Source organism: Tenrec ecaudatus, chromosome 16 (assembly GCF_050624435.1).
Source record: "Tenrec ecaudatus isolate mTenEca1 chromosome 16, mTenEca1.hap1, whole genome shotgun sequence".
NCBI classification, from domain to species: Eukaryota; Metazoa; Chordata; class Mammalia; order Afrosoricida; family Tenrecidae; genus Tenrec; species Tenrec ecaudatus.
Genome location: NC_134545.1, coordinates 100,476,968 through 100,489,198, shown reverse-complemented (window position 1 = coordinate 100,489,198; position 12,231 = coordinate 100,476,968). Strand labels below are relative to the sequence as shown.

Genomic DNA, 12,231 nt, shown 5'->3' with positions numbered 1-12,231 from the left:
AAGTAAAAAAACTAAGAATGAAGGTGAGGCTCGGTTAGCAAGTGGTAAAGTAGAGGGGCCGCAGGAAGGAAGGCCTTCAGGGAGATGGGCTGACACTGAGGGCTTCCGCAGAAGGGCCGTGGTGAGGATGGCTCAGGGCCAGGCAGTGTTTCATTCGGTTGTGCGTAAGGTCACTGTGAGCCGGAACCAACTTGAGGGACCAAACAAGACACTCTCTTAGGATCTCTTTATAGGCTAAGAACAGGACTTGAACCCGTACAAGCCCTTTCTCCATTGTTTTTCTCGGTCTCTGTCTGCACATCAATCAGCTCCAGGGTTGACTTCTCTGTAGCTGGCTGCCTCCTGTCCTCAGCTCAGTGGTGGAATGCCGTTGTCATCAGCTTCTGTATATCCAGACACAGAATCTCTCATTTCCAGACTCCGCATTCCTAGAGAAGGGATCTAATTGGCCTAGCTTGGATCAAGTGCTCATCTCCAGATTCATTAGCTGTGGCTGGAGTGGTGGGACAGACTTTGGGATGTGCGGTTATTTGCAGTAGAAATCATGTGGAACGATGAAGAGGCGTGGCAGCGTCCGGAGAAGAGGGGCTGGTGGCCAAGGGGCGGTTCAAAGGTGTTCAGCGCAACTGTGAGACAAACCATGTGCTTGAAACAATGCCCCTTAATGGAGACTGTTTATGAATTGAAATTTGATTTAATCTACAGTGGTCTGCTCTCTAATTCCCCTGGTATCTCTTATCATTTCTAACTAGGGTTTTCACAGGCTGCTGGTTGTGACCCGGGCATCGGGTCTGAACTGAAGAGAGTAAGTTTAATATTAAGAAGTGTAGACAGAACCTCACTTGAATGAGTTCACTAATTGTTATTTCCTGCTGTGGATGGTGATGGCTATGTAAGACAAAAATGCACTAAATGGGTTTATTTCAAAATCCAAGCCACTGGTGTTGAATTGACCGTCTTTAAATTTTGCCGTAGCTCAATAAAGAAAACAAGACATTGAAACGGATCAGCATGTTATACATGGCCAAGCTGGGGCCAGATGTGATCACCGAGGAGATAAATATCGACGACGATGCGGCTGCGGGCACCGAGGGTGCTGGCGAGACTTGTGTTTCCATTCAGTGCCAGAAGCAAATCAAAGGTGGGACTCCTGGATTAATGTCCGAGCGCGTGTTTGACTCCCGTTGAGACAGGGTTTGTTTCCCAGCCCTGGGTGTACATTGGAACCCTGTGCGGGCTTTAAAGAAATTCTAGTACCTGCTCCTAACCTGCAGACATTCTGATCTAATCGACCCAGGATGCGGCTTGGTTGAGAATCGTGATGGTGGATCATAACGTCTGTGTTCTAGACATTGCTTTCTCCTTTGGGTGTAGACGTTTTTAAAAGCTTCATGTTGACAGAAAAGGCTGGTTAGACGATAAACTTCTTAGGCACGAGGGCCGTGTGCGGAGAGGTTTTGGTTCCATGAAAGGATGAATGAATAAAACTGTATTGTTGACTGAATACCTCCTGTCTGCCCAGCTCCTTGGTGGAAGCTTTGGAGAGGATTCCTTCCCAGTTGGCGGGGTGTCCGCCCTCAGAGGATGGCCCCTCTGGCTCAGACCGTGACCTCTAAGGAATATGCAGTGTTGAGCCACGGTGCTGGCCAGTCGGGAGGGCTAGAACACAGATGACCTAGTACGGCTGTTGAATGCTCATTCATCTTATTCATGTGCACATGTATGTGTGTCTCCGTTGATTATCTTAAAGATGTAGGAAAGCAATGACTATAAGCTAACAACTAGTTACTGGCTTAGTCACAACTGGAACAATTTAACTTAGTATGTAGAAAAAAAAAAGTAGTCCTCCCCGTTCGGTAGATTAAATTTCAGTTGGAAAGATAAAGGGGAAATGCAGGCTTGTAAACCCTATCTGTACCTAACCCTCCTTTTCCCTAAGCCTGTTGCTGCGCATACATTCCGAATCAAAGCAGCCCTGGAGGACAGAGTAGATCTGCCACGTCCTGCTCCGTGGAGAGGGCGGTGGGTCCAAACCACTGACCTTCTGGTGAGCAGCCGAACACGTAAGCACTGTCCCCCTGGGGCTCCTTCCACCCTTAGCAAAGTCCAAGGAGCATTGTGGGGAAGGTGCTCCAGTTAGAGGATGTCCTTTTGTCCAGAACTCCCCCGTCTGTTAGGCCCCGAACACCCTCGCATCTTGTTCCTGCTCAGGATTATCCAGCTGGCGGAGAAGGTGATTTAGAAAGAAGTCTCTGAGAACATCAAGCTGGGTTTCTGTGAAAAGTTGGATTTAATTTTTAAATAAGCACATAGCAGGTTTCTTATTGCCCCAGGAGAAGGGGAAGAAATTAAAGGCTGTTACAAGCCAAGTGGCAAAGCAGTCGGCCTGGGCATAAAGTGCAGAACTCTGCTAATCCGTGTATATCTGTGAGCATTTGAATGGTAGAAATAACTTTAATCTAACACCAGAAGCGTTTGCGCTCACAGTTGCTAATATTTTCATTCTAGTAACACGTTTTTCATTAAATCCCAATCATAAAAAATATTAAATAAATTAAGAAACAAAACACCCACAATTCTGCAGAGAAAATTACTAGCATTAACCCTTCTTTCAAATAGGTTATGTTTGGAGTCAGTTCACATAATGTTTAAAGGGCTATAAATTGGCAGCAAATCAGGGTTTTTTTCTCCAAATCAAAATTTCCAAGTTATTAACTGCCCGGTTGTTTGTTTATATTGTATTGTGACAAGATCCCATGGCCAATATGAAATAATAAAGAAATCAGTCCAGTGCTTTAATTTGTATTGCTGAAAGACTTTAAAAATCAGCTTCCAAAATGCCAGATTGCTTTCTAGGGCCTGGGTCTGAGAGAATCCAAAGGAAACCAGATCCAGCACACGGAATGCCGTCAGATTTCCTGGTAGAAAACGGCTGCTGCTGGGGGGATGCCATCCTACGGATGTGTGCATCTTCGTTTCACTCTGATGATTAATCGACGTTCGCCCTGAGCTGTCCATGGGACCAGCAGTTGAAAGTCTCTGGATCAGGTTGATTTCTTCTTTTTACAGATAGACTTATTTCTACTGGGCTGATTCCCCTCCCTCTCTCTTATTTTTCCTTTAAAACACAGAACTTCAGGACCAAATTTTATCTGTTCAGGAAGAAAAGAAAACATTAGCCATTGAACTGGAAAGTCTCAAGAGCAAACTCGGAGAAGTAATGGAAGAAGTAGGTACCGTGGGCCTGAAGGCGAGACTTTGGGTGTTTGGGTGCTGTTGGGAGATGGGCAATGTCGCAGAGTTGCCCTCGGAAGCTGTGTGATTTCTGACAGGAAGACCATGAGCCATTTTGCTTCAGCAAAATGAAGGGGTTTCAAAAGTTCATGGAAAATTGAATTAGCAGATAATAAATAATTTTTCCTATGAACTTTCTGAAACCTACCCCTACGTCCATACCCCCAAACTATCAAGTGCAAAGAATCAAACCATGAACATTTATGTTGCCCGCTCTCTAGAGCAGCAGTTCTCAACCTGTGGGTCATGACCCATTTGGGGGTCAAATGACCTTTTCAAAGGGGTTGCCCGATTCATAACAGTAGTAATATGATAGTTATGAAGTAGCAACAAAAATAATGTTATGGTTGGGGGCTCACCACACATGAGAAACTGTATGAAAGGGTCGCAGCGTTAGGAAGGTTGAGAACCACTGCTCTAGACTTACAGGTACATCATTAAAGTAGTCCTCAAGTGTGGGCCCCCCACCCCAGTGGTAGTTTTTCCCAGGTGAGACATGTCTGTGAAAACGGTAGCTGCTGTTTCGGGTCCTACACTTGGTTCCTCGAGGTGAAGAAGAAAGTACTTTGCTTCTCCAGCAAATGGCTGGTTCAGTGGGAAGGGCTGCGCACCTTCAACATAGGGGAAGTACGGTCGATGGTAGAATGGGTTCAAGTTTGGAAAAGTCTTTTCAGAGTAACAACGTATCATAGCATCCACCCCTTTGCATGAGGCTTCAACTAAGGATCTGCCTTCACCCTCTCAATTTAACTTTAATCTGATCAAAGGAGGCAAGTGGGAATCGGTTTGGATCCTTCCAGCACAATAGCATTCGTGAACATAGTAGAACATGGTTGGGGCAGGGGTGTGTGAAATTATGACATGGCTCAAACACCTGGAGGGAATGAGTCACTGGACCTGGGGCCTCAGGGCCATAGTCTTGGGGGAAACCAAGGTCAATTGGTGTTTCCAAGGTCAACATAGTCCACAAAGACACTAGTCTACATGAATCAATGTTTCCGAAAGTGGCCGATACCACTGCAAGGGGGATGGGAGTGGGGACTCTGGAATGATCCAGCAGGGCTGCAGAAGCAGATACCTTCACTTTATACTGGATGATGGGCGAGAGGACAAAAGCCTTTCTGGGGCGGTGGGCCGGGGTGCGGGGAACCAGCAAAATATAGTTACATGGGTTGGTTAGGACACTGCCATGATTAGGGACTGAATCCAATGCCCCTTGAAATATGAGAATACTTTCTGTGCCAAGCGTTGCATCTTATCACAAACAGCTACCTCTGCAGCTCTGAGTAGAACTTTTAACAAAAGGCTGAAAGGGTGATTCCAGTTTCTGTTGTAATTTGTGACTTTGTGTTGCAAGCTGAGCAGTAATTTGATGACCATGTTTGCTCTGGGCCATGTTTTCTAATGCTGGGTATTTTTTCCCCCTCTTTGAATTTTCCCATTCTTAGGTAAATAAAGTCAAACAAGAAAAAGTTGTTTTAAATTCAGAAGTCCTTAAGCAGCGAAAAGTGCTAGACAAATGCAATAGAGGTATGTCTGTCTGTCTGCCTTTTCCTTGCCCACAAACACACATGCGACTTGTTTTTGTTTGTGTATATTTTGTATTGTGTTAGGCCTGTGCCTAGATCTTGCAGCAGGGAGCACCTCTTGCGTTGTTATCTGAACATCTAGCCTCCGGTCTCTCTCCTCGTTAGTAGTTTAACGAGATGCATCTTCTTGAAGCATCATTTGAACGTACTTTTCATTTGAGGAACTTGAGACCTTTTTGAAACTTCAGAACGCAGCCCTGCTTTTGGCCCGCGACCACGGCCATACGGACTATGTGCTTACGGTTGATGTGCTTGGTAGGTTACGCAGTGGCTCTCCATCCAGAAGAGGTTAGGATATTTCCATAAGCAGGTGCAGCCCCGTATGATAAAATGCTAAGAGGATGTGGAAAGTGAACGGGTAGATTGATACACAAGGTCTGTGCTTGGTCTGAGGTTATCTTCCGATCCGCCTGAAATCTGGCTCTGAGCTGTCAGGGGGCCGATGCCACAAGAGAGTCCTGCTGGATCCTGTGGCTCCCACGGAAATGCACTCATTGGTCAGGAGACGCAGTACTGGAGGGGGCTTGGTACCCGAGTGCTAGAAACCCTTCTCCCACGGCAGTACCCCTAGAGAATAGGCTGTTACAGAGTAAGGCATAAGCTGACTACTGTTTTAAGGCATGGGGTTGTTTTCTTCCTTTCGGCCCCAAGGAGTGATGCCCAAGTGCATTTCTGCAATGGCAAGTCTAAGTAAGGGGACCCCGTATGCTTTACCCTGCTTCTTTGTCCTCCGGTCACTGGAGAAAGGACTGGCGTCCTTCAGACGGCTGGGCCTTCCATGTCCCTTGGGATGGTGGTTCTCAGCTTTGTGTCCTTTATGAGCTGGATTTAAAGAAAAAATTACTAAAGGACTTTGTGGCTCGCAGTGGACGTTGTGTTGCAGATTGTATCATTTTCTCAACTCTTCCTTCATTTAAGAGGGTAGAGCTGATGCTGGGGAATTCTGAGTTTTGATGCGCTGTACCCCAAACTAGATTCTACAGAGGTTAATCATTGACTCTTGCCTTCAGAAGTCCTCCTGCTTTGGACAAGAGTGAAGTTGTAGATTTAACTGCACGAGTAAGGCCAGCCCGACTTCCTTCAGAGTGGGCCATGAGGACCCAGGTCATGTGAAAATTTGCTTTATTATTAATATGATTATGGTCTGGATGTAGAAAGAGAGTCAGTTTTCCACTAAGGATTCAGCTAGTCAAAGTTATCTTTGTTTTCCTTCATGGGATTCCTTTTTTTTTTTTAAATTTTAAATAGGGCTGAAAATCATTTTAGTTCACAGGGACCAATCATTCACAACCCAAATCATCACTTACACGGCTTTCCTTGAGTTAAGTCTATCAAAGTCTTTCGTGTGAGGAGGCATTCGATTCACGGAGGATGGCGTTTGAAATTCTATGTCATTACACAGGAAACCTGCCCTTAGCCAATTAGTTAGGGTTGAAGTGGTCTGGTGGACCAGCTCATGAGAGCAGCCAGGAAGGGAGGCGTTGTAAAGGTTTTACTGACAGGACTCCGCTCAGGGTGGGAGATGCCTCTCGACAAGCTGATGGGGAGACCCGTGTGATGCCTACCTGCACTGTACCTGATTGCCAACAGCATCGTTACTCCCTCTGGCTGTCCACGTCCCTGTTTGCCAGAACAGACCAGGGGATGGCCCGTGTCACAGAGAGGCCATGCTGCTCTTAGTCCACAGCCGGACTGTCTCTTTGAAGGTTTCTGTCCCACGGAGGGGCTTTAGCTCCAGCCCTTTGCACCTGAACGACTCCATCACTCATTCTCTTCCTTGTACACGTGCAGAACATGTGAAAAGACCAGACCCCCCTTTGTTTTAAAACTTTGGGAATATTTTGGACTTGAGAAATTTAGAAAACTCACAGAGGAAAATTTAAAAAAACCAACAAAACCCAATCTCACCCGATAAACACTGTGGCTGTTAGTGTCCTTCCTTGCAGTCTTTAAAAATGCCCATTTCGACATTAAATATATATATATATATATATATATATATGACAAAGAGGATACCATGAAAAAAGTATTTCTCTGCCTGCTGCTGGTACCTTAGAAACCTCAAGTATCCACAGCCCTCCCTGGGATTTAAAAAAAAAAATGATCCCCCTTCTTTTGCTTAGTTCTGCCCAAAACATATTTGTCTCCAATGGCACGTTGTTTATTTTGTGTGTTTTCAAGCTTCATAGAAAAAGAGTCTGTGTACATATATTCTAATGAAACTTACTTTTTAAGAAAAATTGTGAGATTTGTTCGTGTTGAAGGGTGCTGCTGTGATACGGTCGCTTTGACCGCTGTCCACTGTTCCGTGGGAGAGAGACGGGCCTTCTCCTCCTGTGAACAGTTACAGTCTCAGAACTACAGGGCCCGTTCCACACTGTCCTCTCCGGTCCCTGTGCGTGGGCCTCGACTACATGGCAGTGACCTTGGCTTGGGGAGTCTGATTCATGAGATGACGATTCATGAGTTGCTGCCCTCGTGGAGGGTGGTTTGGTCATTTCCAGTGTCTGTTTGCTATTCAAAGTCATGCTGCTGTGACCATTCGCATTCCCGTTTCCTGGGTTCCCTTTGTAAGAGTTTCTACAGCTGTTAAGATTCGAGGTGGATGGGAAATTTCGTTGTAGCTTTACTGCACGCCTGTGTCAGCCTCCTGGTTGACAGGCCTGTCGGTGTCGTGAGCCCCACGGTCTGGCATCCTCCCCCTGCTGCACATGATCCGGCCACACTTCCTGGTCCTTGTATCGTTGGTGGCTGTCTAACATCACTTTGTGATCGACTGGATTCCTCCCCTTCCCAGTGAAGATGAGCATCTTTCCCTGTGCTGATGGGCCTTTCCCATCCCGTGCCTTCCTCCTCTGTGAAATGCCTGCTTGTGTGCTTCTGTGTTTTGATGACTTAACACAACAACAACACAAAAAGGGCTCATTTTTGCAATTTAATTTCCTTTTTTTTTTTAGTATGGCATCAGTGTCTTGCCACTAAACGTGCTCATGCCCTTTAGAGCAGACATATACTTGGAGTGTACCTTGCATATCGCAGTTTCCTGATCGGCCAGTGTTAGACTGACCACAGGCACTGCATCGTTTTCATCGAGGATGCAGAGAGCATCCTTAGAGTCCACTCTCTGGATAGAGTCATGATTTGTTGCTTTAGCATTTACACCCCTAGGAGCGGGGCCTTTGCATCTCAAAGGGTATGAATAAGTTTCGAGTTTTGATTGTCAGAGGTTGTCTTCTCAGAAGGGTTTTTAAATCACTTTATATTCCAATCGTCAGTGAATGAGGATGTGAAGCATCTTTCAGACATTATTTTTCCATCTCGCTCCCCGATGATTTGTGCTCCCCGATAATGTGTGTGATGCGTGACCTGTGTTCTCTTCCGTGACCTCCAAGTGTCCATGCTGGCGGTAGAAGAATACGAGGAGATGCAAGTAAACTTGGAATTGGAAAAGGACCTTCGGAAGAAAGCCGAGTCATTCGCACAGGAGGTGAGTTTCACCTACCTTGTTATTTGGGGTGTTTAAAACTGGGCTCTCGGGGTGCAGTGTAGCACCAGTGAAACACACAACATTCCTCTAGTTCTTTAGTCCTTCCTCCCCATCACTGCCAGGACCCCAGTTCTACCTCATAGACCTGGCTAGACTGGAGCATGTGCACTGGTCCACTTAAGAGTTCTGGACACGTGGAAGCCAGGATAGGTAAACCCCTCAGGATAGCGGTACCAGGAGGGTAGAGCGAAAGTAGGGGGTAAAGGGGGATAAAGAGGGAACTGATTACAATGATCGACAAATAGTACCCCCCCCCAACCCCCGAGGGGGATGAGCAACATAAACGTGGGTGAAGGGAGACTGTGAATGGTGTAAGATATGAAAATAATAATTTATAATTTATCAAGGGGTTGCGATGGTGGGAGGGGAGAGAGGGAGGGAAGGAGAGGAGCTGATACCAAGGCCTCAAGCAGAAATTCAACAATGATGACAACAGATGTGCAAATGTGCTTCATGCACTCGATGCGTGGATTGTTATAAGAGCTGTAGGAGCCCCCAATAAAATGATTTATGAAAACACTGGGTAAATGAGTAAAACGGGTCTCTGCCGACGGCATCATCACGCTCGGTTTTGGACGTACGAACATGCCCTTTGAATAAGGAGCTGCTCATTTGGGGGTGGCAGTTATGGACTGGTATCCCGGGCAGCATGTCGCTTGGTGTCAGGCGTGCTGGGTTCACGCGCGTCCCCCCTCAGTGTGAGCCCTTCACCCTCACGGGGCTCCCTTCTCCCCATCCGTGAAATGGATGATGACGTGAACCCGACCAAAAAGACATTGGCGTCAAATGGTAGAGTTTTAAAGAAGTATTTTGAAAACCGCGAAGGAGAAAGGGATTCTCTGTCGGGATGTCCGTAGTTTGTGATGGCAAAGCCCCACTTCTGTAGAGGTGCCGTGAGTTCGCGACTGCCTGCAGAATCCGGGTGCGTCCCCGGAGGCCCTCTTGGGGAGCAGGGGCACGGCGTCAGCGTTTCCAGGGCTCTCTGCGCGCGTGGACTCGCCCACCAGATGTGGCGCGAATGAGCCAGGTTGCCCCTGGTCTCTCTGTGCCTTTCAGCAGGGTAATGACCTTCCTCTCGTGTTTGAGATATGCTTGCCTCCTCCTCGTGTTCTGGCATCGGGTGCCGGGGCCTGGGCTGGCCTCCCAGGAGAGGTGCCTTGGGCTGAATGAACCGTAGCGGCTCATGGTGTCCACGCGGCATCTCCCTCTGCACGCCGACTTCGTACCTGTGCAAGCCACGGCATGCAGCAAAGTCGCTGGGGAAATTAAAACAACCAAAGAACAGTGCCGGGGGGCGGGGGACTGGCGATCTAGGAGTAACACGAGGAGTGGGAAGGGCGTTGAAAACCAGGCTGCGGTTTTGTGGCAGAAGCCTCTCTGTGCCGTATCTGAGCTGGCAGTGAACCCCGTGCAGAAAGTTGTGCACATCAGACTTGAAATATCAGGCTTCCTTTGATTCACAGGGTGTCATGAGAGGTCTGTTCATGTTGCTCTCCGGTTTCTGGGAAGAAAGGGGGGAAAAAACCCAACAGATTGCAGTGTGTCAGAGCCTTCTGGAGAAAGCAGGGATGTAAAGAAGAGGAGGAGGCAGGCAGCTGGGAGGGAAGGTGGCGCTGTCTGCATCGCAAGCCTGATGTGGGTGCCGGAGTTCTGACCTGAACGCCGGGGTCTTACTTTGAGAGACATTTTCAGTCTTCCATCTGGTGTTTGTTGCCTGATTGCCAGAATACAAAACAGCTTGTGCGGGGGGGGGGGGGGGGGGGAGAAAATGCCAACAACCTTGAAGCCAAGGCAGTCTCAGCGGAGCTCAATGGAAGAAGCCAGATTCCACAAGCGCATGACAATGCAGATGCAGCGCGCCACTCACCTGGGACGGCTGGAAGCCTTCTAGAGGGTTGGAAACAAGGAGGCTGACATCAACCTGAGGGACAAGGAGATGGAAGAGGAGGAAGAGCGAGAACGGGCCACTCACATTACTGAAATATGTGCAGTTCCAATGACGGACAGCTCTTTTACAATCTTGAGCTGCAGGGAACAATTGTAAGAAATTAGGCGGGTATTTTGGGTTTTTGTTTTTTTAAATACATAGAGCTAGAATGGAATCAGTGGGTTTTCTCTCTTCGTCTGGTTTTGAAATCTTTGAGTTTCTCATAGATAACTGTTAACTGGCTCATGACTTTGTTTAACAAAAGGGGGGGCCTTCTCCCCAGCATTCCCTTCCTCTGTTCCCTCAGCAACTCCCTTGACCAGACACACTGCATGTGGGGCTACCCCCCGTTCGTGAGAAGAAAGCCTCCTCTTTGTCTTTCATGGCTGCCAGTGGGTTTGATCTGCCTGCCTTAGGGTCAGTCCCCGTGCCCTTTCAGAGCTGAGAGTCTAGAACCTGGGAAGACATTTCTTTCCCATTAATGTGTTTTTACAGTTTTAATTACAAAAGGAATGAATAAGAGGGCTTCCAAATGCCCCTGGAGAAGTGGACTTAGAAGCTGATGGGCTTCTCCCACGAGCTTCCGGAAGTTCCCTTACACAGTGTGGGTGCTATTTGCCAACGAGGGGAGTCTAGCCCATAGCGCCCTCCCAGGCAGCGGAGCACTGTGCAATGTGTGCACCTGCAGATCGCCAGCTCTTTCCTTCCCCAGAGACACTGGATGGGTTCAAACCGCTGGCCCTGCGGGTGGCTGCCTAGCGCTTAACTGTTGTGCCACCAGGGCACCTTAGGAAGGAAAAGCCCAAACAATTCTCAAATGTGTCAACTGAGAAAAATTCCTCCCCAGTGCATTTCCAGCTGCCCGTTTAAAACAGGACCTGCAATCGAGAAGAAAACAGGCAATATCTTCGCCACGCTGCTCTGTTTTTGTATTTCCATATAATGTGGACTTTTTAACGATCTGCCTTGTATTCCTTGAGTGAGTGATTGTGTGTATTTTTTGCTGCCTAGTACAGGTTTCTTTCTATGTCTATACCTTGTCCAGCACCCATTCATTCCCAGTCTGCATCTGAGCATGATATAATTGATGCATTTTTTTCTCCAAACAATATAAATGATACTTGTCTCTGTGTGTGGGTGTGTCTGCATTATTTATTCATGCAACCTTTCCTAGTCTGCCATCGAATGAATTCACACATGTCGCACAGAGCAAACGCGCCACCGCAGAGGCTATTGCAGTGCTGCTGGAGAAAGAAGGACGTAGTTAACGTGGGGACGATAAAAGATCTTGTTTTCCTTCTTTTTGGAAGCGTGTTAAATTCCTGAAATCCTGATACCTGATTTCTTATAGAGAAATTTCTTACAGTGAAATTAGAGACCAACTTTATAATGCCTGCCGGCTAGTTCTGTTCCTAACCGAAAGTCCGGTTCATGAGTGTTCGGAAACGTTGACTTCTCCGGACAGAGCTTTGGAAAAGGCAGCCCGTGACCGTGTTTTCTTTTAGCATCATACGTTGGGTAAAGGGGATCTACTGAGTAATTTTTTCCAGGTTACCATGGTTATCTGTAGAAATGCTTGTAAGTTATTTTCATTGTATGCTGTTACTGTTCTGGGACTTAGTTTTGCAAGAAGAAATTCACATTGCCATCATTCCGAAGATGTGAGGGACTTCTTCCCCAGAGCACAAACTTCAGCTCTGTTCTAATCGTGTCAGGCTGGGCATGGGTTCTCAGTGCTGCTGGGTAAAGAAGGACGATCCCCTTTTCTCCAATAGGACCTGGGCACGGGGGGGAATGTTCAGTGAGTGTTGCACCAAAGGGTGTGTGTGTGTGTGTGTGTGTGTGTGTGTGACCCCCATGGTATTGACCTGGTA

General features: G+C 47.3%; 1 protein-coding gene across 1 annotated transcript in view; it reads left to right on the top strand.

The window, feature by feature from the left end:
* The window catches only part of SHTN1 (shootin 1), a 110,105-nt gene that overhangs the window by 47,207 nt on the left and 50,667 nt on the right, over positions 1-12,231 (top strand). The window contains exons 5-8 of the mRNA XM_075533594.1: positions 976-1,141; positions 3,132-3,229; positions 4,743-4,824; positions 8,276-8,370. Coding sequence (XP_075389709.1) covers positions 976-1,141; positions 3,132-3,229; positions 4,743-4,824; positions 8,276-8,370 — 441 coding nt within the window. The remainder of the gene's footprint in view (positions 1-975; positions 1,142-3,131; positions 3,230-4,742; positions 4,825-8,275; positions 8,371-12,231) is intronic.